This window comes from Mastigoproctus giganteus, chromosome 2 (genome assembly GCF_048544385.1).
Source record: "Mastigoproctus giganteus isolate SK-2022 chromosome 2, ASM4854438v1, whole genome shotgun sequence".
NCBI classification, from domain to species: Eukaryota; Metazoa; Arthropoda; class Arachnida; order Uropygi; family Thelyphonidae; genus Mastigoproctus; species Mastigoproctus giganteus.
Window position 1 is genome coordinate 49,022,282 of NC_143576.1, and position 27,342 is coordinate 49,049,623.

The window sequence follows — 27,342 nt, forward strand, 5'->3', positions numbered from 1 at the left end:
ATGGTAGCAGAACTAAACGATGCATACACTTTAAAATATAGTGTATATCCGTTCAGCTAGCAAAACTATGTACATTTATGTAAATAGTTGTGTTGATTGGGAGTCTGCTGACGAGGCTACTAGTGACGGTCGTGTTCCAAGCCGCTAAGTGGATTTTTCTTATTTATTGATTTGAAATTATTGTTTTTCTAAAACTTTTGATTTAAATTTAGTAGTATAACATTATTTTGTGATTTTTTGATTAATTTGGTGTATTTATTCTTTACTCGGCCTTGTAAAAGTATCGGTAAGGGTTTCCACGTGTTCGTAACTACCGCTACCGTTATTAACTTTCCCGCCATTGTGATACCGTACTAGATATACCGTAGGTTATATACCGTACTAGATAGCGTTAGTTGAACTTCGTTAGCAGTTAAATTGTACGTTTAAATAAATACATATAACGACTTAGATTACAAACGTAATATAATTAATAACATAACATACTTAATTAATAAATTAATAGAATCATGACTCAGACCAGAGCAGCAAAGCAAAAGGCTCAAGCTAATGGAAGTGCTGTGGCTCAGAGCAGAACTGAGGGGGGCAGTTGTCCTCTGACTCACAGCCTTATAAAATGCACTGTTTGCTTGATGTTTGCAGAGCAATCGGGTACGGGACATGATACTGCCAAGAGGGATGTCTTTGTGTGTGCGCGATGCAAGGAGTGTATCGATATCAGGCAACAACTCGGCAAAGGATTTTTTATCCTTTTTCTCGTAATAGTTTGTCTTTTGTGTGTTTTGTTGCTAGCTATGTAAAATCTTTTTTTTGTCAATATTGTGTCTTCATTTCTAAGCTACTAGAGAAATAACTTTTTAAAAATTTACAACTAATCAATAGTTTTTTACAATCTTAAACAACTTTGGGAAATTACTTTTAAGAATGTAAAATCATTATATTTTCAATATAGAGGAGGAAAAAAGTTTCATTTAAAGCTTGTAAAAAGGAACTATAGATGGAGCCACCACCCAGACTACTGGGTGATGGCTCCATCTATATATAGGTGGTGGCTATATTTTTTCCTATTAGGAAAAAATATAGTTAACCATCAAACAATATGGAACACACAAAAAATCTTTACTTTCAGATTTATTTCGTCAGAAACGTGGAAACGCAGTATATATTTCCAATAGCATCAACTCTGGAATAAAAAAAAAAAGAAAAAAACCCTTTTCTTACGGTACCTTTCATCAGAAGAAATAATAACATAATTGATTGATGCAAAGCAGAGCCCTCGCCCCACAATTCATTGCATAATACAGGTCTCTTGACAACACACTCCCGCTGATACATATAATAGTCACATTTAGACACATTCGCTGAACTTCAAGGGTAGCTGAGTGGATAAGCACGCCACAACCACCACAGCAGATCGGAGTTCATAGCTCAAAAAAAAAAAAAAAAAAAAAAAAAATGCAGCCATCTAGTGAAAAAAATGAAGGGCTAAAATAATTTTTTTCCCACTTAAGCACAGTAGTTCCACAGTGCAAATTTTTTATTATGAGTTTGAGCCATATATGCATACATACGATTATCAAAAAGACAACGGACTGATTTCAAGGAGAAAGTGCAGGATGTCTTGCTTTTCTTAAGAGCGAGAGCAAATGAGGAGATCCAGCTGCATAGACTCAGGACATGGCCCTGCTGTCTTGTATCTGTCACACAATGGGAAATATCAATCACAGAGCCAGGGGTTCTGAACAGCCAATCACAGAGGGGAGCGGGACCAGCACAACAACCAATAACACAGCTTGTATGACGTCGCAACATCCGCCATTACGCTCGTTCGCAATCTTAATTTCTCAGGAGAATTTAGTACAGGAAGAATGGAAACTAGATTATTTAAAATGGTATCTAAGTCAGTAGATACATATACACATACACGCAGTTACCAATTTACGTAATCTGAAAAAAGGTGAAATTTTAAGTATTTTGACGGAAACTGTAGCATAAAAAACGTAACATAAAAAGAGGAAAGCAGTGAACGATTGAAATCAAATTTTGATATGGTTAAGTTTTTTTTTAATTGATGATGTGATATTAGCCATAAAAATGAATGCATCAATGAACTCTCTACAAGGCATTCATGAACACATGGAAAAATTTATAGATATACCTAAAAATTGAAGAAGCAAAAATTATTCATTTGAATTTGTTGAATGTATAAATTTGTTCTCATAATAAATATCCTGAACGAAATAAGAGAATCTATGTTAATTGTAGACAACATTAGGAAGTGAGGAAGGAAAATCGTTTTGAATATTTTCGTTAGATTCTTTTAATTGCGTTAATTTGAATTTTAATTGTTTTAAATTGATTTTGAATTGTGTTAAATTGATTATTTAATTATTTATATTTTACTTTAATTATTTATATTTTACTTTAATGTACCGGTAAGTTGTCGATTTTTTTCGTTTTTTCCGTTTTAATTTCTGGAGGGTATCATACGGAAGTGTTCTACGTACTATATTGAGGTAAACTCCTCTTATTAATTTACTAATATTATTTTCAACGTAGAACATATTGAGTATTACAGCTCTGATTCATACTATCTAGTTAATTGTAGACGAAAGTACTGATATTTCAGTACAAAAATTTTATATTATTTTTTTTATTTTAAATTTCGAGTGACAAATGAAACATATTAAAAAACAGTATAGTATTTGAAGGTATTTTGAAGCTTACAATCTGTGACAGTACGTCCATTTTCGAAAAAATATTTTTTTTACGACGAATATAATCTTGATATTCAAAAGATGGTAGTTGTTCACGTCAGATGGAGCAAATGTTTTGCTTGGAAGGAAAAATGGAGTAACAGTAATTCTCAAAAAGGAAATATTACATCAATCTGAACGACATTGTGTTGCACACCGAGAAGATTTAGGATTGGACGACACATGGAAAAATGTATCTCTTATACAAGATATAGAGACGTCGCTTAGAACTGTATACACAATGTTTAGCAGGTTTAGCATAAAAAAAAGGAAAATTAGAAGAACTAGCCCAGGTTACAGAACACGATGTTGTACCTTTAAGACCATTAAATGAAATCAGATGGTTATCCAGACATTTTGCAGTTCATGCTTTACTAAAAAATTATGAAATATTAATCGAATATTTCAATGAGCAGGTTAACTAATGTAATGATCCTATGGGACACAATAGGATCATTAGTTGACAATATCATATGTCACTAGATCGTAGATATAGCTTAGCTTAATTTTCGTAGATAAGCTATGCTATATCTACGATCTAGTCACAGCACATAAGGACTCCATAAAATATCATCTATCATGTGTCGTTAATTGCGCTGAATGATATACACTCGTGTGTAAAAATTTAAGTACCAATCAGGTTTTCACCTGTAGCTCTCATAGGAGTGGCCTGGATATGGGAAAAGCATACCAAAGGAATCTCGTGAGATACAGAAATGATGAGGGAAACAACACCGACACAACAACGAAAAAAAAAAACAAAACAGTACAAACGGTACAGAGGGACTTTATTCAAAAATGGGAACATAGCACTGGCTGCCATGATAAAGGTGCATCACTGCCAAAGATGGAACAAAGGGAAGAGGTGGTCCTCAGTAGGAGATAAGGCCACCCCTAATGTCGATGCAGGCTTTGCACCGCCTGGCCATATTTAGAACAATGTTGTTGATAAGTTCTTGCGGTAACATCGTTCATTCCTCTGTCAGCATCATCTTCAGCTAGTGAACATTTTCTGGTGGGTGTGGACCTGCCGCTAGGCATCTCCCCAGAGCGTCCCATATGTGTTCGATGGCATTTAGATCCCAGGAACAGGCAGGCCAATCCATTCGAACAATATCCTCACTTTCCAAAAGCATATCACAGCTGCAGTGCGATGGGGTGTGGCGTTATCATTCATAAACACGAACTCGAGGTCAATGGCACCTCGGAACATATGGGGAAGGATTACCTCAGTAAAGTAGCGTGCACCGGTTGCAGTACCGCCTTCCAGTATCTGGAGTTGTGTATATTCATCCAAGATAACGCCTCTCCAGACGAGAACACCTCGATCGCCATATGGATTCCTTTCAGTGATGTTTGAGGGGTGATACCGTGTGCCAGCCTCTCGCCAGATTAGCTGACGTCCAGAATCGCTACTGAGACTGAATTTACTCTCATCAGTAAAGAGTACCTTAAGTAAAGATTTTGTGGTCGTAACCTTTAGAAATAGTGGTGGTCCTTAATTTTTGCACACCACTCTATTAGGAGATCTTACATCGCTTTGCAAATATCTACAAAAAAGTTGTTTAAACATTATTGATGCACATCAATATTTTAAAGCTAAAATCAACAAATTAAGAAAGCCTCTTAACAAATTAAGAACAAATTAACCAGGCTAAAATTAAGCCTTGGAAAATATTTTCTGCAGTGAAAAAGTGAAAGAAGTATTTTCAGAAATTCAAAGTTGACATTGCAGCTATAATTCGCTTTATCAAACGTGTATGTGATCACTTCGATAACATATTTCCTGATGATGAATTAAACGATTGGAAAGTATTTGATATTAATGCTATCACAATGAAAGCAATAATTTTGACTTTCGGAAACGTAAGGTGATACGCCTTGAAAAAAATATTCAGGATTTATTACAAATAATGAAAGCGATGTTATTTTTAAAATATCAGAAGAATATTCTGAATTAAAATTTATAATTGCCGGAAAAACTAAAACTGGAACATTTAAAACATTCAGTGACACTTTAAATTTTCTAGTTATAAATTTAAAGTTTTGTAACATTTTCATTCTCTATATTTTGGGAACATTTTAAGCATCAAGTGCAGGCTGCGAGCAAGGATTTAGCACTATGAATTCAATTTAAAAAAAAAAAAAATTGAAATAGAATACATGAAGATCATTTAAGTTACCTTATGAGAATCAAATTGCATTTAGCTAATGGAGCAACAATAAATGTAGATGATGTCTACAAAGTACAGGGGCCCTTACATCTGGTGAGTATTTTTTTACTATAATTAGTACAATATTTTTAGGAATTGCTTTAATTATAAGTATCAGATGGTGGAGGAGTCTTATCAGTAGTTTAGATACCAGCCAATTAAATGACCGGATGCAGGATGACTATATGTTTCTGGACAAGGTGTTCAATTAAAATAAACGTTCTTATCCTAATGGAACAAAGTAGTTCAACCAGACAAATGACGTAATAAAATACCCGATACGTTTGAGGACCGATATGGGAAGCTGGTTTTAAAACGCATAATAGGTTGGGGATACATTTTCTGTTTTAAGGTTGCTTTTTAAAGTGTTTTTGTTATTCTGCTGGTCTGATATGGCCTCCTCACTGTGTTTTTAAACACAGGTTGATCTGTTTCCCTTTGCTGTTATCTGTTAACAATTGATAACTTATCTGCTCAACCATTGCAGTTTGCCTGCATTTCTACACCCACCATTTCTACACCCACCATATTGCTATTGATCCAGAGTGGCTGCCGTCTAGCGGATACAACTGAAATTAGAGGGGATGATTTACAGAAAAAAAAAAAGGTCTTTTTTTTTAGATTAATGACCCCAGGCGAGTTTTCTGGCGTTGGTTTTTAATTGGCTGAGAGAGTCCAACTACATTTTATTCCCATCTGATTGGATATTTGCAGTGTTTTCTTTTATAGTGATTTTCCAGGGAGAAAGTATATATCGTTTTCTGGGTGACCTACGCCATCAATAACCTTTATGATTGCTTTTAAATACTGACTTCAGTTTGTTTTCACTATGGCTCGTATAAGTTTGCAATTTGTTTTGTCAAGAGCAGTTCAATTGCACGTTGTGCCTAGTGAATTCGATCCTGAGCTCTCAATAGAATCGCGTCATGCTGTTATTTCTTTATTTGCTGATGTTAAATTGTTAAAAATGTTAACAATAAATTTATGAAGAATAATGATATCCAGCTCAGGACCCTGGGTGTGCCAAGCCCATATTTATTGTTAACATTTTTTTTATTATTATGTATGTCCCTACTTATAATTAAAGCAATTGGTAAAAATATTGCATTAATTATAGTAAAAAAAATATGTGGAGGTCCTAAATCTTGTCTGAAAAATTTTTACTCAGGTGCATCGCGCAGCTATAAGAAAAATTAGAGGGAACATTGGGTCGGATACATCAAGAACATTCCTGCTCGCAATCCATTAACCCCCTTTATTCACAACTTATAGAAGTGACTGTGTTTGAAATTTATGAGTGCACTTTTGGGGTCGGTTTCTTTATTCTGAGCTTTTAAAACTCTAATCCGTGCTGCACTAGCGCTCTGAACCTTTCCGCTATAAAGCTCTGGAAATTTCTTGCAGAGAAAGTGTCTCAGGACTATAAATAACGATTGCTTCTGTAACAGCCATAACCGCTCTACATTTCTGAAATAGTCACTCTCATATCGGTCACTTTGTAAACAAACAATGGATGACAAAAGACAGTTTTGTCATCCATTGTTTGTTTGTTTATTTGGTTTTTAGGAGCATTAGCAACTAAGGCCATATTGCTCCGAGGATATGCGGTAGTCATTCCCTGACCTTTCCGCATCCTCCGTATTTGGTGGTTACGGGCTCGAACCCCGGTCTAGTCAAGAAGCGTGTGCTGCTCCTGCTCACCTGGCTACGGAGGCGGCCTTTATCATCATTGTTTACCTCTTTCCCTCTGTAGCTTTTCTTATAAAGATGAATGCGCCCTTACATCAAACAAGTCCCGCTAAGCGTCTTTCGACGTGATCACTCTTGTTGCCAAAAGCTAGTTTTATTTCCAGAATTTATTCACATCAAACCACAATGACTTCAATTTTCATCATTAAATTAATGGAAAAACATCATGTAAAATATGTATCTTACAGTGTACAGTATAAGCAGTTTGTGAGCGAAGCCACAAAAGATTTGACTTTAGTTTCACTAAAGGTTTGACTTTAGTTTCACTAAAGGTTTGACTTTAGTTGCATCCTGAAATGTAGTAGTATGCCTTGCAAAACTCATGAGCTTTGCGGGGAGTAATAAGCACTGTGTAGTAGCAGCAAGTAACAACATCATTACATGCTGCTACTTTGTAAGAGCCATCAAGAATAACGTCTGCTTTACGACTATCATGTAGAGTCGTAGAGAGTGTCTCAATGTAGGCAGGTGTGACTTCCTTACGTCCCAGACATCAGCAAATAAAGAAATAACAGCATGACGCGATTCTATTGAGAGCTCAGGATCGAATTCACTAGGCACAACGTGCAATTGAACTGCTCTTGACAAAACAAATTGCAAACTTATACGAGCCATAGTGAAAACAAACTGAAGTCAGTATTTAAAAGCAATCATAAAGGTTATTGATGGCGTAGGTCACCCAGAAAACGATATGTACTTTCTCCCTGGAAAATCACTATAAAAGAAAACACTGCAAATATCCAATCAGATGGGAATAAAATGTAGTTGGACTCTCTCAGCCAATTAAAAACCAACGCCAGAAAACTCGCCTGGGGTCATTAATCTAAAAAAAACAGACCTTTTTTTTTTTCTGTAAATCATCCCCTCTAATTTCAGTTGTATCCGCTAGACGGCAGCCACTCTGGATCAATAGCAATATGGTGGGTGTAGAAATGGTGGGTGTAGAAATGCAGGCAAACTGCAATGGTTGAGCAGATAAGTTATCAATTGTTAACAGATAACAGCAAAGGGAAACAGATCAACCTGTGTTTAAAAACACAGTGAGGAGGCCATATCAGACCAGCAGAATAACAAAAACACTTTAAAAAGCAACCTTAAAACAGAAAATGTATCCCCAACCTATTATGCGTTTTAAAACCAGCTTCCCATATCGGTCCTCAAACGTATCGGGTATCTTATTACGTCATTTGTCTGGTTGAACTACTTTGTTCCATTAGGATAAGAACGTTTTTTTAATTGAACACCTTGTCCAGAAACATATAGTCATCCTGCATCCGGTCATTTAATTGGCTGGTATCTAAGCTACTGATAAGACTCCCCCACCATCTCCCAGATATAGAACGCACCAGGAGGAGGCTCATGGATGTAGTTACACTCGCATTTAATCTACTGTCATCATGAGAAAACCTGAAGTATATAAATGAAAAGCTACTGACAAGAATTTAAAAAAAAAAAAGAGCAAAACTTAGATTTAGTTAGAACTGCCATATATTGTGCTCTCTTTCTGTCTCCAACATATACAGCAGTAAACATTACTCAATAACTATCACTTTTTCACCTACCTCATCTACCTGTGTCGCGGCTTTCACCACCTCTGCTCTCTCCATGTATCTTTCTTTCAATAGATGTTGTATATGTCTGTCACGCTCCTTTAGATCTTCCTGGGGAAGAGAAAGAAAAAAAATATATGGTTAGCGAACAGACAGTGAACTTATACTAATGTAACATTGAGTAATATCTGATTTTAGTTTCACATGCGTTTGAAGCGTTCGAGCTTTTTACCAAAATGGTAAAGGAAATAGGATTGGATTTTGGAAAATGAAAAGAAGACAACACAGAACAGGAACACTGATAAGAGTTCCCCCCCCCCCCATCTCCCAAACAGAGAGGTACCAGGAGGAGGTTCAGGAGAACAGGGTTTGAGAATAAGAAGAGAAATACAATCAGAACCTGGCGCTTTCTTGGTATCAAGACTGTTCAAAATTCTTCTGACAGCCTTTTGACTGAAGACCACAGGAGGCACTAAATGGAGTGTACTGATATTGGTACGAGATCGCTTACCATGGTCATCAATATATGAGTTAGACAAAATGAAGGTTGTTAGCAGGTCAGTTTTATCACTAGCTGAGGTGATAGCGAACTATCCGGTTTTGATAGAAGTGAGAATAGAGAAGGGCAAAAGTTTGTGGCTTTGGCAAGAGCCTTGAATGCTCGACTACCATTTGGAAAGGAAGCAATTTTCTACACTCAGCCTGTTTAAAATATAGTTTAGACTAATTAATAAAATCAGTCCCAGGGGCTCACATCTGGTGAGTATTGGCTTGGAAAACCGAGGATCCTGAGCTGGATATCATCATTCTTCTCTTTCTTGCTGATTCCGTTCTACTTCTCTCTCTCTCTCTCTCTCTCTCTCTCTCAGGGTAACTTGGGATTTTTTTTTTTTTTTTTTTACTGGTGCAGCAGAAGCCTCAGATTTACTTGCACCATATGACTAATAATAATAATAATAATAATAAACTGCTCTATAATTGTTGCGAGCATTCGTGTAGGCAAGAAATGAACCTGCAGATTTGGAAACAAGCCAATTACAATATGCAACATTCTTCTCTTGAACAGACTTAGTACATTCATTGGAAACCCAGATTTAGATAAAGGACGAGATTTTAAGGTGAGGTGTGGAATAAAGGATTTTTTCCAGACAAGAATAATTACACTGATATGTTGAGATCAGAAGACTGGAAGCACTAATACGACAAAGGAAAAGAAGAAAATAAATCTCGCGGTCAACTTATTTTGCATTCTTGTAATGCCAAAGAACACGAGGTTGAGAATGGCCACGAGAGAAAGGATTCATTAGAGAAGAGACCATCAAGCTGTGATCTGAGGTGCCTAGAGCACGACATATGTCGACTATGTATGTAGAAGGGTTATCTGTGAAAAAAAGTTCAAGCGAGCGTGGTTACGATTGTCTGGTATTGGACTAGAAAACTAAAGCCACCTGGAGTTGTGAACGTTAAAATCACCAAGGATTGGTTTGTTAGTTGGATTGGGTTTTATTGGCGAATTAGCAATTAAGGCTATATATAATCTGCCTAAACCAGATCATATGTAAAAAAATTTAAGCTTTCAATGACCTAATAAATTAAGTCAATGAAAGCTTAAATTTAACCTGTGTCTTGACATATTGAACTAATAAATTAGGTCACTATATGCAGATATGTCATGCCATGATTCATGCAGCGCCCGAGCTCCACATCCACCATGGAACCAAAATAGGACACCCACTACCCGGTAGCAATAAATGCGCTAGGGAGTGGGGCGCCAGGGCTACCCAGACAGTATACCTGCACGACTGCTACCTGAATCCTGTTCCTCAGACCAGGAGGGTAGGGGCATGACATTGACGAGGTTGATCTTTGCTGGTGAACCCACTACTCAATTGATTCTGGCCGACCCGCCCAAGACCACCCATCTCGTAATAGTAGGGCCACAAGTGGTGTGTTGGAGTTGGGCCCTCAACCACCAGTAACCCACCCCCCTTTCCGAGTTTCCACGGGTCGCGCCGCACGGCAAACAAGCCGGATTCTTATGGTGTTAGCCCGGAACCTTGGTTATGGGCTTTTGGATTCCAGTAATGCTAGTCTTGAAGACCAGCAGCATCACTGGAAGGCCCCTCTCACCATTTACAAGTGCCCACATGTAGGGTTTGATATTTGCAGTTCTCGCTCAATATAGTTCATGTTTTAAGTTTACAGGAAATTATGAGATCATTGGCATAAAGGTATGAATCCACTGTGTTTGGAATGTATTCGATTATATTATTTATTCTAATCACGAATAGTGGAACTTAGATTTTGGCATATGGACTTTCAGGCCAAGAGAAGGTAGACACTTTAAACTGCCCAAATAACATGTTAAAGACTTTCTCAACGTGAAGACACACCATGATGAGATCTTCCTTTTTGATTAATGCATTCTGATGTTTGCTTCGGCTTTAATCATGAGATTTAATGATGATCGAATTTTTCGGAATCCAGTTGATTGCTGTTAATCGCGTTTTGGAACACAAGATGCCAAGTCAGATGACGATGAATCACTTTTTCTAGAGTTTTTTTCCAGACAGCTGGTAAGAGATATTAGCCTATAGTTGTGAGGAACAGAAGGGTCATTACTAGGTTTTGGGATTGAGAGTACATAAGAAATGCTTGGGAAGGTATGTAAAGAGAAGATTCGATTGAAAAACATCAGCAGTGAAGATAGTGATATTTGATCGAAATTTTGGAGCATCACATACTATATCCCATCAGGGCTCGCAGGGCTTTTTTTTTTTTTTTTTTTGCTAAGAGTTCAAACGTGGTGAATTGTTGATTATAAGGCAAAGCGATAAGGGAAAGTTTAAGCAAAGATTAAAAGGTAAAGTTATATTATTAGATGATAAGAAGGCAAAATTAGTTAAATTCAATTTGGAATTCTCTTACAGTTTTAAGTTTTTGAAATGGTTAATCATAAGCGTTTGAAGAAGACAACTGATAAAATACGATTCACAGCGTATTTAAGATTTTTGTACCAGGATGGAGCGCCTATCCATTCCAGTTCAGTAGTGGGGTGGATAAAGGAGGAAATTTGCCGTTTCAATATTTTATTTTTCTCCAACTCAAGTTGGATTCTTATTTCCCTTTACGTATATCACAAGCTCTTGCTCCAAGACGTTTATAATTAATAAGATTGGAAGTGACTGGATTATCTGAGGAATAGGTTTTTCTCTCTTTTTTTTTTTTTGCATTGTTGCACCAATAATTTATTTTTGAAGATTTCTTACTTTATATTGCGGAATGGCAGCGGACGATTTGATGAATTTGAAGTGTTGGTCAAGACATCAAAGGCGGATATTGTTGGGACAGCAGAGACGTGGTGTCACAAAGATATAAGGAATGCAGAACTGGAATTTGGGGAGTACAATGTGTACAGAAAGGATAGACAGGACAGAAAGGGAGGGGGTGTTATGCTGTTAATTAAGAAAAACATAAAATCAAAGGAAGTGCACCCAGTTAATATAGATGAACAGTGCTCTGTTGAGTCAGTTTGGTGTGAGATAAGCACTGCGAAAGGAAAAATAAGAGTAGAAGTGTGTTATAGGCCTAATGAATCGAATGAGTACAATGAACAATTGTACAGAAAAATAGAGTGGGCCAGTAAATCAGAATGTCTTATAATGGGGGATTTTAACTTCCCAGATATTGACTGTAACTTGTGGGTTGGTCACTCACACACTAGTCAGACTTTTGTGGATTTATTGGATGATTGTTTTCTGCAGCAGCATGTTCGAGAGGCAACCAGAGAAAGTAACACTCTTGATCTGGTTATCAGCAGGGATCATTCGTGTATTAAGAATTTGCAGATAAAGGAACCACTAGGTGGCAGTGATCACAGTGTGCTGAAGTGGGATTTACTCAAAGAGGTAACTACCGTCAGGGGTAAAGGAAAGGGTTTTTGCTTCCGTAAAGGGGAGTACAGTGGTCTCAGATAGTTTTTAAATTCTGTACAGTGGGATCAACTGACGATGTTACAAACAGTAAATTCTAAGTGGGAAGCATTCAAAGAATTAATCGTGGAAGCTACTAGACTTTATATACCGATTAAGAAATATCGTTCAAGGATTAGGCCTAAATGGTTATCAAATGAACTAATGAGACTCGTGACAGAGAAGAAAAATGCATGGGATGCATATAAATTATCAGGTGACACAGAAGCCTGTGGCAGATATAAGCTAGTCTGTAATCAGTTCACAAAGGAGGTTCGGCAGGCGAAGGCAGATTACGAGAAATCTTTGGCAAAAGATGCTAAGAAAAACAGCAAGGATTTCTTTACTTATATAAACTCTAAAAGGAAGGGGATGAATATGATTGGTCCACTTGACATCGATGGTTCGACTGTTGATGATCCTGCTCAGATAGCAAACAAACTGAATGAGTATTTTGCATCTACATTCACACGTGAGGAATTATTACAATTTGAAAATGGAAGAAAGTTATCAAATTGTAGCAGTGTGCTTAATGATTTTGTAATAACTAAGAGCAAAGTGGAGGAGAAATTGTTGAAGTTAAACATAAGAAAGGCACCTGGGGTGGATGGGATATATCCAGTTATTTTAAAGGAGGCGGCAAAGCAACTAAGCAAACCCTTAGCCATAATTATGAGAGCATCCTTGGACTCAGGGGAGGTTCCCACGGACTGGAGATGTGCAAATGTGTCCCCAATTCACAAAGGTGGATCGAAGGTGACACGAGTAATTACAGACCAGTTAGTTTAACTTCTGTTCCGGGTAAAATAATGGAGTCGCTGGTTAAAGATGCATTGCAGGATCATCTAGACAAGACTGCAGCAATAATTCAAACACAGCATGGGTTTGTTAAGGGAAAGTCTTGTCTGACAAATTTGATTGGTTATTATGATGTGGTCACAAAGGAACTGGATACAAAAAATAATTTTGATATCATATACTTGGATTTCAGGAAAGCTTTTGACACTGTTGCGCATGGAAGACTACTGTACAAATTGGAGCAGAATGGTATTAAGGGTAAGTTGCTACAATGGATAAAAGGATGGTTAAGTGGGAGAAGACAGAGGGTGGTAATCAATGGGTGCTGCTCTTCGTGGACTAATGTTATTAGTGGAGTCCCACAGGGTTCGGTGTTGGGTCTGATATACCTTCATCAATATCATTTATCAATGATATTGATGAAGGTATATCAGGCTTAATGTCGAAGTTTGCAGGTGACACAAAGGTTGGCAGGGTTGTTAATGACAGTAATGGCAGTGTGCTACTGCAACAGGATCTAGATAATTTGGGCAGATGGGCTAAGAAGTGGCAACTGAAGTTCAACCTTGACAAATGGAAAGTACTGCATATGGGTAGAAGTAACCCCAGAGAAACGTACCAACTGTGTGGTACTACACTTAAGGTGGTAGAAAATGAAAAAGACCTGGGAGTAATTGTGCAGTCAGATATGAAGTTTTCTGAGCAGTGCAGACAGGCTGCTAGGGCGGGTCATGGGGTTTTGTCAATGATATATAGGAATTTTGCTAGCAGGGAAAAGGAGGTGATTGTCCCTCTGTATAAGGCAATGGTCAGGCCACGCCTTGAGTACTGCGTACAGGTCTGGAGGCCTCATTTTAGGAAGGATGTAGATTTGCTTGAGCGTGTACAGAGAAGAGCAACACGATTGGTGATGGGAATGAAGGGATTCTCTTACCAAGAGAGGCTTAAGTTCTGCAAATTGCAGTGGCTGGAGACTAGGCACCTGCGCAGTGATCTGATTGAGGTCTATAAGGCCTTGAATGGGTTGAGCACGCTGAATTCTGATGGGATCCTTCCACTTGTTCAGATTACCAACCTACGGGGACATAAGTTCAAATTAAGAAAGGACAGATGTAGATAGATGTGCGGAAATTTGCCTTTAGCCAGCGGGTGGTTAATTGCTGGAACAAACTTCCATCTGTCGTTGTGGAAGTTGATAGGTTAAATAAATTTAAGGAGGAACTGGACAGGCATTTGGAGGGATTGGTGTGATTTTTTTTTTTTTTTTTGGCTGATGCTGCATAAGCTCCTACACTTGCTTTCTTGCATCATGTGCCACTACTACTACTACTACTACTACGTGGCTGTCAGCATTTGATTTCTTATGCGCTCAGTAACAATGTTGATGGAACAGGACTGGATGATATAATTGTCAAATGAGGTGTGTGTTCTGTATTTTGTCCAGTCAGCCTGTGAAAATTTCAATTCAATTAGATTTTCTGTCAAGAAGGATGTTTGAATTTTGCATTTTGACGGAAATGACGCTGCTATTAGTTATGCCGGATTAAGATTTTGTAGCCTCCCCCATGGGCTATAGGTACTGTGAGGCCCCTAGTAATATTTTCAAAAGGAAAAAAAAAAAAAAGTCAACGAAAAATAAAATTTATTTTTACAAGGCTAACAAAAATTAAAATTCAAACGCTTGCTTTGCGTAATATCTTGGAAACAAATTTCTCCAAAACATCAATAAATTGTAAGTTCTTGAGAACATCGTTTTCAATTTCCATGAGAGCATGTCTGTTTAGTCATTCTTGTGTCATTGTCGATCTGTGTACATTCTTTATATGTTTCATCTTGGAGAAACTCCTCCTCCTCTCTCCAGTCGCATTAGTTATCATTAAACACAAGGAAATCCGTAGTGCTAATTAGGGATGAAGGGATGAAGAAGTTAATCCATTGTTAACTACAAGAGTGTAGATATCAAAAGCTTGTAGTGTTTCATGCTTGTGCCTGAATTCATCAAATTGCTCGACAAAGTTCCTGAAGTGAAGATTCGATGTCATCTGAGTCAATCTTCTGAAACTTGGCTCTGCTCTTGAAATGTCTTCATCATTCATTGTTGGAAATTCGACCAGGAAACCAAATAATGAATGAATATTTTTATATGCTTCAATGCGATGAGAAAGAGCTAAGCATAACTTGTCTATGATGAGTAGATATGTTAGATATGTTATGTATGAATAGATTCTCACAAAGCAACAACCCTAGGGGCTCGCATCTGGTGAGTATGGGCTTGGCACACCCAGGGTCCTGAGCTGGATATCATCATCCTTCTCTTTCTTGGTGATTCCCTTCTACTTTTCTCTCTCTCTTTCAGGGTAATTCAGAATTTCTTTTTTTTTTTTTTTTTTTTTTTTCTTTTTTTTTTTTTGCCTGGTGCGGCATAAGCCTCGGGCTTCCTTGCACCATTAGGCTAATAATAATAATAATAATAATAATAATAATAATAATAATAATAATAATAATCTTCAGCATGGTAACATTCACGGAAAACGAATCACTGATGGTAACATCATTGACTCGTTTTCTTTTACAATGCTCTCGTTTTTGTTCGTCACAGTATTCCGTATTTTTTACTTTGTCTTTTGCTTTTTTTTCAAACACTTCAAACAGTGATCCCGCTGCGACATCAAATATTCAGTAGAGATTTTAGAAGTTTCATAGCTGGTTGAAGCTCAAGTGTATCAACTTGAAGTGATTTGCTGACTTCATTGAACCTCTCTAGTTCTCTTAGCAGCCCAGAAGTCTGCCAAGAGAACTACTTCCAAATTTGATAGCTGCTTGAGTATAGTGTTTGCTTCATAACGTGTGTAAGCCTTCTGATTTCCAACTTCTGAGATTAACTTCAAAGCTTCTTGAAAACAGCCTTAGCCTTTAGACAAGGCTTTTGTGGCATCGGCCCTTGCAGACCATCCAGTATCTGATGCTCTTTTAACTACCAATGTAACTTCCACTTTCTTTTAACTTCCACTTTCAGTTTTAAAGCAATGAAGCATTGCTGACCAACGTTGAGTTGAACCAAAAAAAAAAAAAATGAAATTGTAAAGTTTTTGTGAGACCAAAGAATGAAACTGCATGAAAGCAGCTTTCCACAGCACATACCTATCAAATTAAGGGAGTGTGCAGCACACGAAATGTAATGTGCAAGATGATTGCTGTTCATAACATGTGCTTGAAGCCCTTTGTAGCATACTGACATGTTTGATGCGTTGTCATAAAACTGTCCTCTTAGATTAGCTACATCAATTTCAATTTGTTCAAAGAATTTCAAGACAATATTGGCAAGAGCTTCTCCAGTGTGACTTGCAATGGAAATGAAAGTGAGAAAACGTTCAACAAACTTATCTGATATTCCAACATAGCGAATAAATTCAGTCAGCTGATCAGTGTAAGAATTATCTGGTGTTGAATCAACACTTAGAGAAAAGTATTTCGCTTTCTTGATTCAATTGAAACCATTATTGAAACCATTCTACATTGGTTTAAATAATTTATTTCCCATAATCTCTACGACTTCCTCACATATTGTTGAAGATAGATATGAAGCTTTTCCTCGTCCTTGATTACCATATTTTGCTATATGAGAACTAAGAAAAGGATCATACTCAGCAAGTAATTCAAGTATCCCAATGGTAGTTGCCATTTTGTTGAGAATTCAGTACTTCTGTATCACCACGAAATGCTAATCCACGAGACAAGAGAAACTTTATAGTTGAAACTACTCTTTGCAGTACTTTTGATGAGTATTTGTTTTCCTTTGTGAATTGGATTTCCAATATTGCATCGATTTGTCCAAGTGCTTTTCGTCTAGAAATACATGTCATCATAGAGGTCCGATGTCCAGAACTGTTCACACGTTCTGTAATCAGTGTAGAGGCATGTTTCCAGTCCACCATCGGAAAACTGGGTTTTTGATCTATGTATACCATCAAAGAGAACACAGGCAAAGCAATATACAGTGATGAGCCAAAACATTATGACAACCTAGGTAATATGATGTTTGTCCTCCACGTGCAGACAAAGCAGCTCGTACCCAGCGAGGCATGGACGCTACAAGATTTCTAAATGTGTTTTGTGGCATCTGGTGCCAACAAGTAACCAGCAGATCCTTTGAACTCCTGTAAGTTCCGTGGTTGAGACGCCGCAGATCGGAGTTGCTGTTCCAACACAAACCACAGTTGCTCGATGGGATTGATGTCTTGGAAATTTGGAGGCCAGGGCAATACCTGGAAGTCTTCCTCATGTTTCGCGAACCAGTCTCAAACAATTAGGGCGGGATGGCATGGGGCATTGTCCTACTGAAAGACGCACCGTCAGAGGGAAGATCATTGCCATGAAAGGGTGTACCTGGTCAGCAATGAAGTTTAGGTAAAAGTGTTAAAGTGTAAAGTTTATTTAGTGTCAAGCGGCACCAGGGGATTTCTCCATCTCCACGTAGCTTTCATTGTGTGTGTACCATTTCGCTGGAAATGCCAGAGACTTAAAAATATATGGATATTGTGCACATGTCTAGTATAGTGTACCATTGTTCTTCTGGTAATTTAGCCGCTGGACCCCTGCTAAGGCCCAATGTTGCCTCCCTTTTTCCCCGTGGAGGCAGACCAGAAATCCAGTAGACCTAGATTTACTCTGACAGATACTGCCACTTAATTTCCTGAGATTTCGGTGGTTAGAACCTAAAAAAAAAAAAAAAAAAAGAAAAAAAAAGAAGAGGCAAGTAGTTGGTGTCTGAACCGACTTCGGCTCTATGAATTTGCCGTCGATTTTCGTTTGTTTGCTGCCGCCGAGGTTGTTTGTTTTGCGGCTTTGGTTTTTGAGCCAGAGCCGGCGAGGCTCAGCTGTGGAGTCGGGGAGGAAAAAATATTTTAGTTCTTAACTCACTCGCTAAATAGCGCCACTTATTTTTCGATTTAAATTTTATTTTTCCAAGGCACCATTATTAGCAATCTGGTTATAGGTTATAAGAATATGTGTAAATGTGCCTGTTATAGTTAAGAGTGCGTGTGAGTGTGACGTCAAGAGCTCTGTATTTTGCATATGAGCTTTGTTCTGATTGGTGGGGGGGTCTGAACCGACTTCGGCTCTATGAGTTTGCCGGTGGTTTCTGCTCAGGTTGCTGCTGTAAAAATCGTCTGCTTTTGCCGCGTTTGTTTTCAAGTGAGCTTCGGTGGGCACGCAATTGTGGGTTTTCACCCTTTGAGACTGGGGATATGAGCGAGTGCACTGATTGGTTGAGGGGTATCAATGAGCAGTCTTTTGATTTTATGTGTTTTTGAGGAAAAAATGTATATTTCGGCAAAATAGGGTTGCACCATCTATTGATCCGTTCTGTAAGTTGAAAAGTGAGAATCTGAAATTAAATGATTTTATTTAATTTTATGCTTTTTTTGTTAGCACATCAGCTACTATGGCCATATTGTACCTCTCAAGGTATTTGCCTTTTACTGTGATCCAAGCCCGACGCTGGAATCTAACCTGCGAACTTTGGGTGTCAAGCAGGCACTTTACCTACCTGGCTAGCCCGGTTGGCTACTTTTATGTGCTTTGATGATTAAATATATATATATTTTTCCCCATAGCTATGTATAGTGGCTCCATCTGCTGGTTCTATCTGCAAATTGAAAGCTAAGAATCTGAAATTAATGATTTTATTTCATTTTATGTATTATTTAATTTTATGTGTTTTGATGGATAAATATATATATATTTCCCACCAGCTAACAGTGGTATGGTGGCTCCATCTGCTGATACTATCTGCAAGTTGAAAACTGAGAATCTGAAATTAATGATTTTATTTAATGTTATATGTTTTTTTGATAGATAAATTTCATTTTATGTGCATTGATATTTAAATATATATATATATTTTTTACCCATAGCTATGCAAGGTAGTATGCTGGCGCCATCTGCTGATCCTATCTGCAAGCTGAAAACAGAATTTGAAATTAAGGATATTATTTTATTTTATGTGTTTTGATGGATAAATATACATATTTCCCACCAACTAACCATGGTATTGTATGGTGGCTCCATCTGCTGATACTATCTACAAGCTGAAAACTGAGAATCTGAAATTAATGATTTTATTTAATGTTATGTGTTTTTGATGGTTAAATTTATATGTACAGTATATATATTTTTACCCATAGCTATTTATGATAGCTCCATATACCTTTGCAAGTAGAATTTGTCTCCCAATGTTTAGAGACACAATCTGTTTTTGAGAAACCTGAAAAGTAACTGCCTTGATGTGTATATTTATTTATTTTTACCATCATCGTGATATAGTGGCACCATCTATTGGTCCAAGCTGTGACTTGAATTTTTTACTCTATATTTGATATAATTTAATGCCTTTTACATTTCTAAAAGTAACTTCTCAATTTTTTTAAGGTTATTCATTAATGGAAACAATTAAAAACTTATTTTCCAGTATCTACAAATTTGTAAGAACAAAAGATAGGCATAATATTTTTACAGATAGATATATTTTTATTGATAAGTTTTACAGAACTAGTTACACATCACAAAAATTAACACAAACACTTGCCTAGTTACATTGCTTTCACCAGAATGGATACTTTGAATATTTCGACATGTAGGCAGTTTGAAGTTCTTCGATCATCGAAACTACAGCACTGTACAAACCATAAACATTGAACTCTGTGACTACTCCTTCTTTCAAACGCTTAGCAGAAAAAATTTTAACACTTGTATATGGTTCAGCAGTTCTTATATAATAAGCATACACATCGTTAAATGTAACATCGATAGAGCCTATGAACAGGTCGTTCTTTACACATTCTCTAACACCGTCAAGATGCTCCAATATAACTGTTTGCATTAACAGAAATGCAGGCTTTTCCTTTTCTAGATGTTCAAGAAAAGAATCTATGTCTATGATTCTAGTAGATATAATTTCAAGTTCAGAAAGATGTATGGCATGTGTTGCTCAGGTGCTAGCGGGAACTGTTTCCAATAGAAGTCCTCTGTATTGATTCGGAGCCTATGTAGTTGGATTTCATCTTTAGATCTAGCTCTAATGAAAAGCAAGATATCAGACATTTTGTCTTTGAATTCAGCCCACTGTCTTCTCTATAACATCATATGTGTATTAGCTGTCTCGATCGTAACATGTGGCTCAAATTCGTAGCAATAAACGTGCACTGTACTGCTGTCGCTCAGACGTCTATAGAAAGTAATGTTCTGCCTTCTTACATTGTCAAACTTTTCAGGCCCCGACCTTTTGGAAAAAAAATTACAACAGTGGAAAAATTAGAACCGCACAGAGAAAGTTTCAAACTGCAAATGAAGTCCAAATGCTACCGCTTCATGTACTCTGAATCTAGTCATGCAGTTACAATGCAATCACTCGTGACATACCAGGAACCAGTAGAATGTGCACATCATGCAATTAAACAAAGGTTAGTTTGAACTCATCGATCGTGTCATAGTATCAACCCCAAGACTTTTGCTTTAATTGTAGAGTGATAAAACAAAACCTAGTTTAACTTCAAAGAAGGTGACCACGTTAAGTTAACATGATGTTTGAACTCAGTGATAGTGCCATAGTATCAGTCCATGCTTTAATTATAGAGTCCATGCTTTAACCAAAACATTTCCCGTCTCTCGCCCAACCCTTGATGTTATTAACAACACCGAATGTACGATTTTTGTTTAAAAAGAACTCATTTATCGTTGAGAATTAAAGAATATAATTATTAATTAAAGAATAAATTAAAGAAAATAATTAATTTCAGATGAAATTAATTATTTTTTTTAATTTATGTGTTTTTGATGATTAAATATATATATTTTTGCCATGACTGTATTGTGTCTCCATGTGTTGATCCATTCTACAAGTTGTTTTTAACTTTCAAAAGATGTCAAGTTTATGACACATTTTGTGCTGGAATTCGCCGCTTGTGTGCTATTCCGAAAAAGCTTGTTTCCTATTGGTCTTTTCACTCTCCTAACACGCTAATTTCCTATTGGTAGTAACGTGCACAAACTCTTGATTCAAACGCTGATTGGTTGTCGTCAACTGTCATTTCAATCCACGAGTTTGCTTTAAAAGAGGTCAATACAACCACAATTCTCAGATGCTTTTTCGTAGGCTAAGATCAAAGAGGGCTAAGGAAGATGTTTTCTTCATTGTTGATGATGCTGATTCAGAGTTGTTAGAGATGGCTATTAAGCTCGAGAAGGAGTATGATGAAGCAAACATGGTAGGGGCAGAGCTTGAATTCTGCAGAAGTTTGGTGTATTCAAGTATGAGTATTTTTTTCATTACTGAATATTTTTTAATTTCGATTTTTAAAAAAATTCTTTATAGAGTTATTCTTTGGTAATTGTGTTTCTTACCGTTACTCTTTCAGAATGCAGAGTTGTTTGGCTCCGAGGAGGCTAACACCCCTTGAACCGAAAATCAGGTGGGGTGTTCGAGAGATGTCTTGATCCTGGAAGGCTTGGGGCTACACAACGCTGAAAATTTGGAGGCAAAGAACCTATTTATATTGGATGGTCTTGTTGATGTTATGTGTTTCTCGTTGATGATATATGTTTTTTTTGTCCGTGAAGACAAATCCCAACTCTTATGCGACTTTATTTTTTTAAAAGTTTAGATGGAAGGAAGAGATGAAGACAGCTCACGTGATAATTTCGAGCGTTTCTACAATACAGGGTGTCTCAAAAATATTGGTACAAACGTTTAGGGGAGGTACATAACATCTAAAGAATTGTGATTCATATAGGAACATATAACTGGAAACGTCACCGTAATTCGGTACACGGCACTGTTCATCAGTTCGCGAGAGGGAAAATTTCTGGTTTACTCATTCAAGCAGTAGTCGCCGCATGAAGAGCATGCACCGATATATGAACTGTAAGCTGGAAGACATGCACCTAGTGTATGGATTAGCAGAGCGCCCACATGGTGTGTGCCCCCATGTGGCACATCATTGTTTCGCAAAAAATGTGTGGGCAGGTATGGTCGGTGACTGCTTAGTCAGCCCGTACCTGTTACCATCCCACATGAACTTCGCTAAATATCGGATGTTTCTTGAACAAGTTCTACCAGGGTTACTTGCGATGTTCCAGCAAATGTGAGACAACATTTCGTTTCAACATGACGGGACACCTGCCCATTATGGCAGGTGTGTTCGTGACCATTTGAACAGGTGTTTTGGGCGTCGATGGATTGGCCTTGTTACACTCATTGCCTGGCCCCCACGCTCACCTGATTTATCGAACCTTGATTTCTTTCTGTGGGGGGCCCTCAAATCTCTCGTGTATGAATCGCCTGTGGAGAAGGAAATTGATCTCGTGGCGAGACTTCTCTGCACTGCTTCTGCTACTGTGAAAGAAACTCTAGGTGTGTTCGACCATGTCCATCAATCCATGCTGAGTCGGTGTCACACATGCGTCGCGTGTCCTGGTGGAACCTTTGAGCATCTGTTGTAACATCATGAAATGCATCCATTTCATACTCCATTGTTAATATTATGTCAAATAAATGTTTGCCACTAATTACTGTCTTGTGTCATTTCTGCTTCTTGTGCCTCTGCTACTACTTTCTCGTGACGTTTCCAGTTATGGGTTCCTATGTGACTCACATTCCTTTAGATGTTACCTACCTCCTCTAAACGTTTGTACCAATATTTTTGAGACACCCTGTATACAGGATGGGGTTGAGCGCTATTCATAAAAATACTGGGCCTTGTTTAAAACGTACGAGGTGAGGTTTAGAGATATAGCTGATCTAGCAGACAGGGATCTGTTTTTTTTTAACTTTCAACGGATGCTAGAAGAAATAATAGCTAATTTAATCAACCAAGGCATTTATTCACACGTTTGTTTGTGCTTAGATGCACCCAACCTAAAAAAACCCAATAAACCTACCCTTCATGCCCCTGACAGATCTGACGTTTGACCGCGTGATGGCAGCATTCATAGCAGTCGATCAGACAAACAGCGAGTTTATGCTTATGGATGACTCGAGTCTGGACGTAATTCTAATTAATATCACCAATAGGGGGAGAGGGGAACAACCGTCCTGAGAACATAAAAAACGGCTATGTGGAATTTGAATGACTTTAAAAATAAAACAATCTGTCATTCAAATCAATAATACCGATAGTTTGTGTCTCACCAGAGCTATAGCTGTCAGTATTTCTGTCCTTCAGGACAGTGCTAAAACTTACAGACAGGTGCGAGAGGATAAATGTAATATGCAAACTATTAGGGCTACAAATTTACATGGAATCGCAGGGGTTGCTTTAGAAAGTTGTGGCTCGAATAAAGTTGAACTGTTTCAGCATGTGATGTCCAATTACCAACTTGCAGTAATTTCCGCAGAGTGCAGCTTTGAAGTTGTATATTGGGGCCCAGCTGCTGATAAACAGATATATCTCCTTAACCACGATGGACATTATGATCTTGTCCGATCTTTGAAAGCTTTGTTTGACAGTGATTACTATTGTCCCCTCTGCCTTAAAGTTTTACCTAATTGCGAGAGATTGAGCACTCACAATTGTACTTCCAAGTGCAATAGATGGAAAGCTGTCGCCATTCATAATGAAAGCGACCTTCTCTGTGTAAATTTTATAATCGCTATTTCCAAAGAAAACGATGTTTTAACTCTCACAGGGCAAACAAAACTTGCTGGGAAGTGCATCGTTGTCACATTTGTTTGTGCACTTTTCTTTTGGTGATCAGGAATGCGCTTACTGGGGCAGAAATTGCATGGCTAAGTTTTTGAATAAGCTATTAGGAGTCCAAGAGACCTTGAAACGAGGCAGTGATGGCCAAAAACTTCGACACACAGAGCCAAAATATAAGAATGTGCGAGTAGTCGTCCACGACCTTCATGGTTTTGATGGCTACTTCGTGCTTTCTTATATTTTCGCGAAACACATAGTTCCTGACACGATCTATGATGGGTCGAAGATTTTGGGCATCTTTCTGTCAGCATTAAACTTAGTCTTCTTGGACTCTCATTCATTTCTAGCAGTTCCGCCCCAAAAGCTGCAATCGATGTTCAAGCTGCCTGAGGTCTGTAAGGGATTCTTCCCTCACAAATTCCACAAGATAGATACATTAGATTATGTGGGAGTTTGCCCGACCCAAAATATTTTAAACCGGAATTCGTGAGTGAAGAAACCCGTATGGAATTCATGTTATGGTAACGAGAGAAGTCATGAGAGACCTACGATCTAAAACGTGAGCTTTTCGCTTATGCCTTGTATGACATGAGGGTATTGCGAGATTCCTGTAATAAGTTCCGTTCTCTCTTCATAACGGTCTCGCAAGTTGATCCTTTCTCTCAGGACATTACTATCGCTAGTAAATGTAGCAGGATCTTTGCCAGAAACTTTTTAGAGCCAAACACAATGGCTATCCTGCCACCTGGCAGTTACATAGGGAGCAACACACAGAGTAGGAAGGCTTGGCTTTCATGGCTGGAACAACAGAACATTAAAATTCAACACGCTCGGTCACGGGGTGGGGAAGTTAGAGTAGGTCCTTTTTTATTAGATGGGGTTTGTAATAGTACTGACAGTAACAGTAACGTGACAGTAACATCCGTAAAACTCGTAGGCTACTGCCTACGAGTTTTACGGATGTTACTGTCACAGGTGCAAGAATTGTTTTCGGCCTAGCACTATACAGACCGAGAGAAAAAAAACCTATGGGCGCCTTATGCACTGAAACCATGGACCGTGAGGCTTTCATTAGGTCTCAATGATATGATGTGGTTTCCATATGGGTATGCCAGTTTTACACCCAACAGAAAAATGACCCATCCATGAAAGATTTTATTGCAGCGTTCATAACGCACGAATCAATTACTCCATGTAGTTCTCTCAGAGGCGGTAGAGTTGATTGTTTTAAAATTTACCACCAGGTGGCGGATAACGAGGAGATTCACTATGTGGATTTCTGTTCGTTGTATCCGTGGGTTTGCAAATATGGCATATTTCCTCGTGGTCACCCTAAGGTCATTCTTAGCAACTTTGACTATAGTAACAATGCATACTTTGCTATCATCCACGCCAGGGTGACAGCACCCGAAAAGGAGTTCTTACCCATCCTCCCAATAAGCTCCAATAGCAAGGTAGTGTTCCTGCCATGTGATGCTTATGCCAAGCAGATGTCACCCACTTGTAATCACAAGGATCGGAGCTTTTCAGGGATCTGGTGCATGCCCGAGTTTTACCTGGCCGTTGAGAGCGGTTATAAAATTAATAACATCTATGAAGTTTGGCATTTCGAAGAGAGCCATAAGTCGTTATTTGGTGGCTACATAGACACCTTTTTGAAAATCAAACAGGAGGCGTCGGTCTGGCCCGAGGGGGTTGAATCTGACGTGTACATCTCCAATTTTAAAAGTAGAGAATGTATCTCTATGGACAGGCACGAAATAAAGGCAAACCCCACTAAACGAGCGCTGCGAAAATTATTATTAATTCTCTATGGGGTGTAGGCTCACAATGAGAGCTAATAGGGTGAGTACAAAAGTATGTAAAACTTATGAAAGTGTTGTAGAGCTTTTTATGGATGATACCAAAATCATACATGACGCCATGTTAGTATCGGAAGAAATAATGCAAGTTGCATTCGCTCCAATCGAGGGAACGCAGGAACCCTACCATCGGGGGAATGCAGTCATTGGCTCTTTCGTCACTTCCTATGGCCAAATGAAGCTCTTCAAGGCTATGACCCCTCTATGCCATCGCCTCGTTTATTGCGATACCAATAGTATAATGTACACCCAGAAACTTGGCGACAAATGTCCACCCATAGGTCACTCATTGGAACAGCTCACAGACGAGTTGTCTGGAGACCAGATTGTCGAGTTTGCCTCGACGGCTCCCAAATCTTACTCCTTCCACACCCAAGGGGGTAAAACGGTGACAAAATTCAAGAGTGTGACCCTTAATACCAAAAACACAAAGGTAGTCAACCTGGACGTTATGACAGCTGCAGCGAAAGGCCAATATGTTGATGTTTCTGTCGAAGTACCGTTTTCTGTCCAGAGAGACAAATGTACTTCTCATCTTCTTGAGTCCTCAGTAACAAAAAGATTTGGATTTACTTTTGCTAAACATGTGGTTGGAGACAACACACACACTTACCCTTATGAATATTTCCAAGACACAGTGAAAACTAACCAACTAGGTATCAAACTATCAATATTAGAAAAAATCCCAGTGAATTCCCCATGATTTTGACACTAAACAGTTTTCAGTGGCTATCCCTGGTGGCATACCCGAGGTCCCTCAGGCATGCACTTCCCCATCATATTCCCTCCGACTTTACGTTTGTGACAGCACTCAGGGGGAATCGCGGCACCTCTCCCACCCATCACAAAGTGACGGACGCACTTAGATATAGGGGGAATGCACACATGACCCTTTTTTTGTGTTGTCGCTATTGGGTTCTTTGGGAAGGCAGTTTCCAATAAAAAGCATCTTTTTCATAGGGAAATTCTCGCAGCTTTTTTTTTTTTAAAGGAGGCAATGCTTCGTTTTTTCTGGAGACGTCACCTTCTATCTTTTCTGTTGCTAGTCCTGCCTCTCGGATCTATACACATACGCACGAACACACATAAATACAAGGTCCAGACTCGTGATCACTTACACAATGATGAAATACCCCTTCATATCTATAGTCTCGGGAGAAACACAGAGGGGAAAGACAACGTTTGAGTTGTCACTATTAGAAAATAGTGAAAATTTAATTTCCCGACCACCTCAAAATAAGTTTCATTGATACCCTAAAATCGAGTTCATAGAGGGCTTAAATATCCCCGAATTTGATCCAAGAGTAAACAATTTACTCGTTTTAGACAATCTCATCAACCAGACAAAAGATAGTGTTGTAGTGTCAGAAATATTTATAAAGGGATCACACCACAGAAATCTGAGTGTAATTTTATTAACGCAATACTGGTTCTCTCAAGGTACTCAGTTCTGCACTATTAGTATGAATTCGCACTATCTGATTGTTTTTAAAAACCCCCGCAACTGAAGACAAATCTCACATCTTGCAAGTCAAGTGTTCCCCGGTAGGTCACGTGTTCTCGTTGACATATATAAAGATGCCACATGCGATCTGCATTCATATCTGCCAGGATTTTTGTCAGGATACTGACGATAAACTGAGACTGCGCACACACGTGGTACCAAACGAGGGATCTTCTGTCATTTTTGTACCTAAATGGCTGAATGTCTAAAACGCAATCCTAACATTATAAAGTATCTGT

At 38.2% G+C, this 27,342-nt stretch overlaps 1 protein-coding gene across 1 annotated transcript in view; it reads right to left on the minus strand.

Annotated features, from left to right (window-relative positions):
* LOC150089294 (uncharacterized) overlaps window positions 1-27,342 on the minus strand; it is a 610,558-nt gene that overhangs the window by 559,845 nt on the left and 23,371 nt on the right. Inside the window, exon 3 of the mRNA XM_090389936.1 lies at window positions 8,281-8,379. Within this exon, the coding sequence (XP_090246062.1) occupies window positions 8,281-8,379 (99 nt within the window). The remainder of the gene's footprint in view (window positions 1-8,280; window positions 8,380-27,342) is intronic.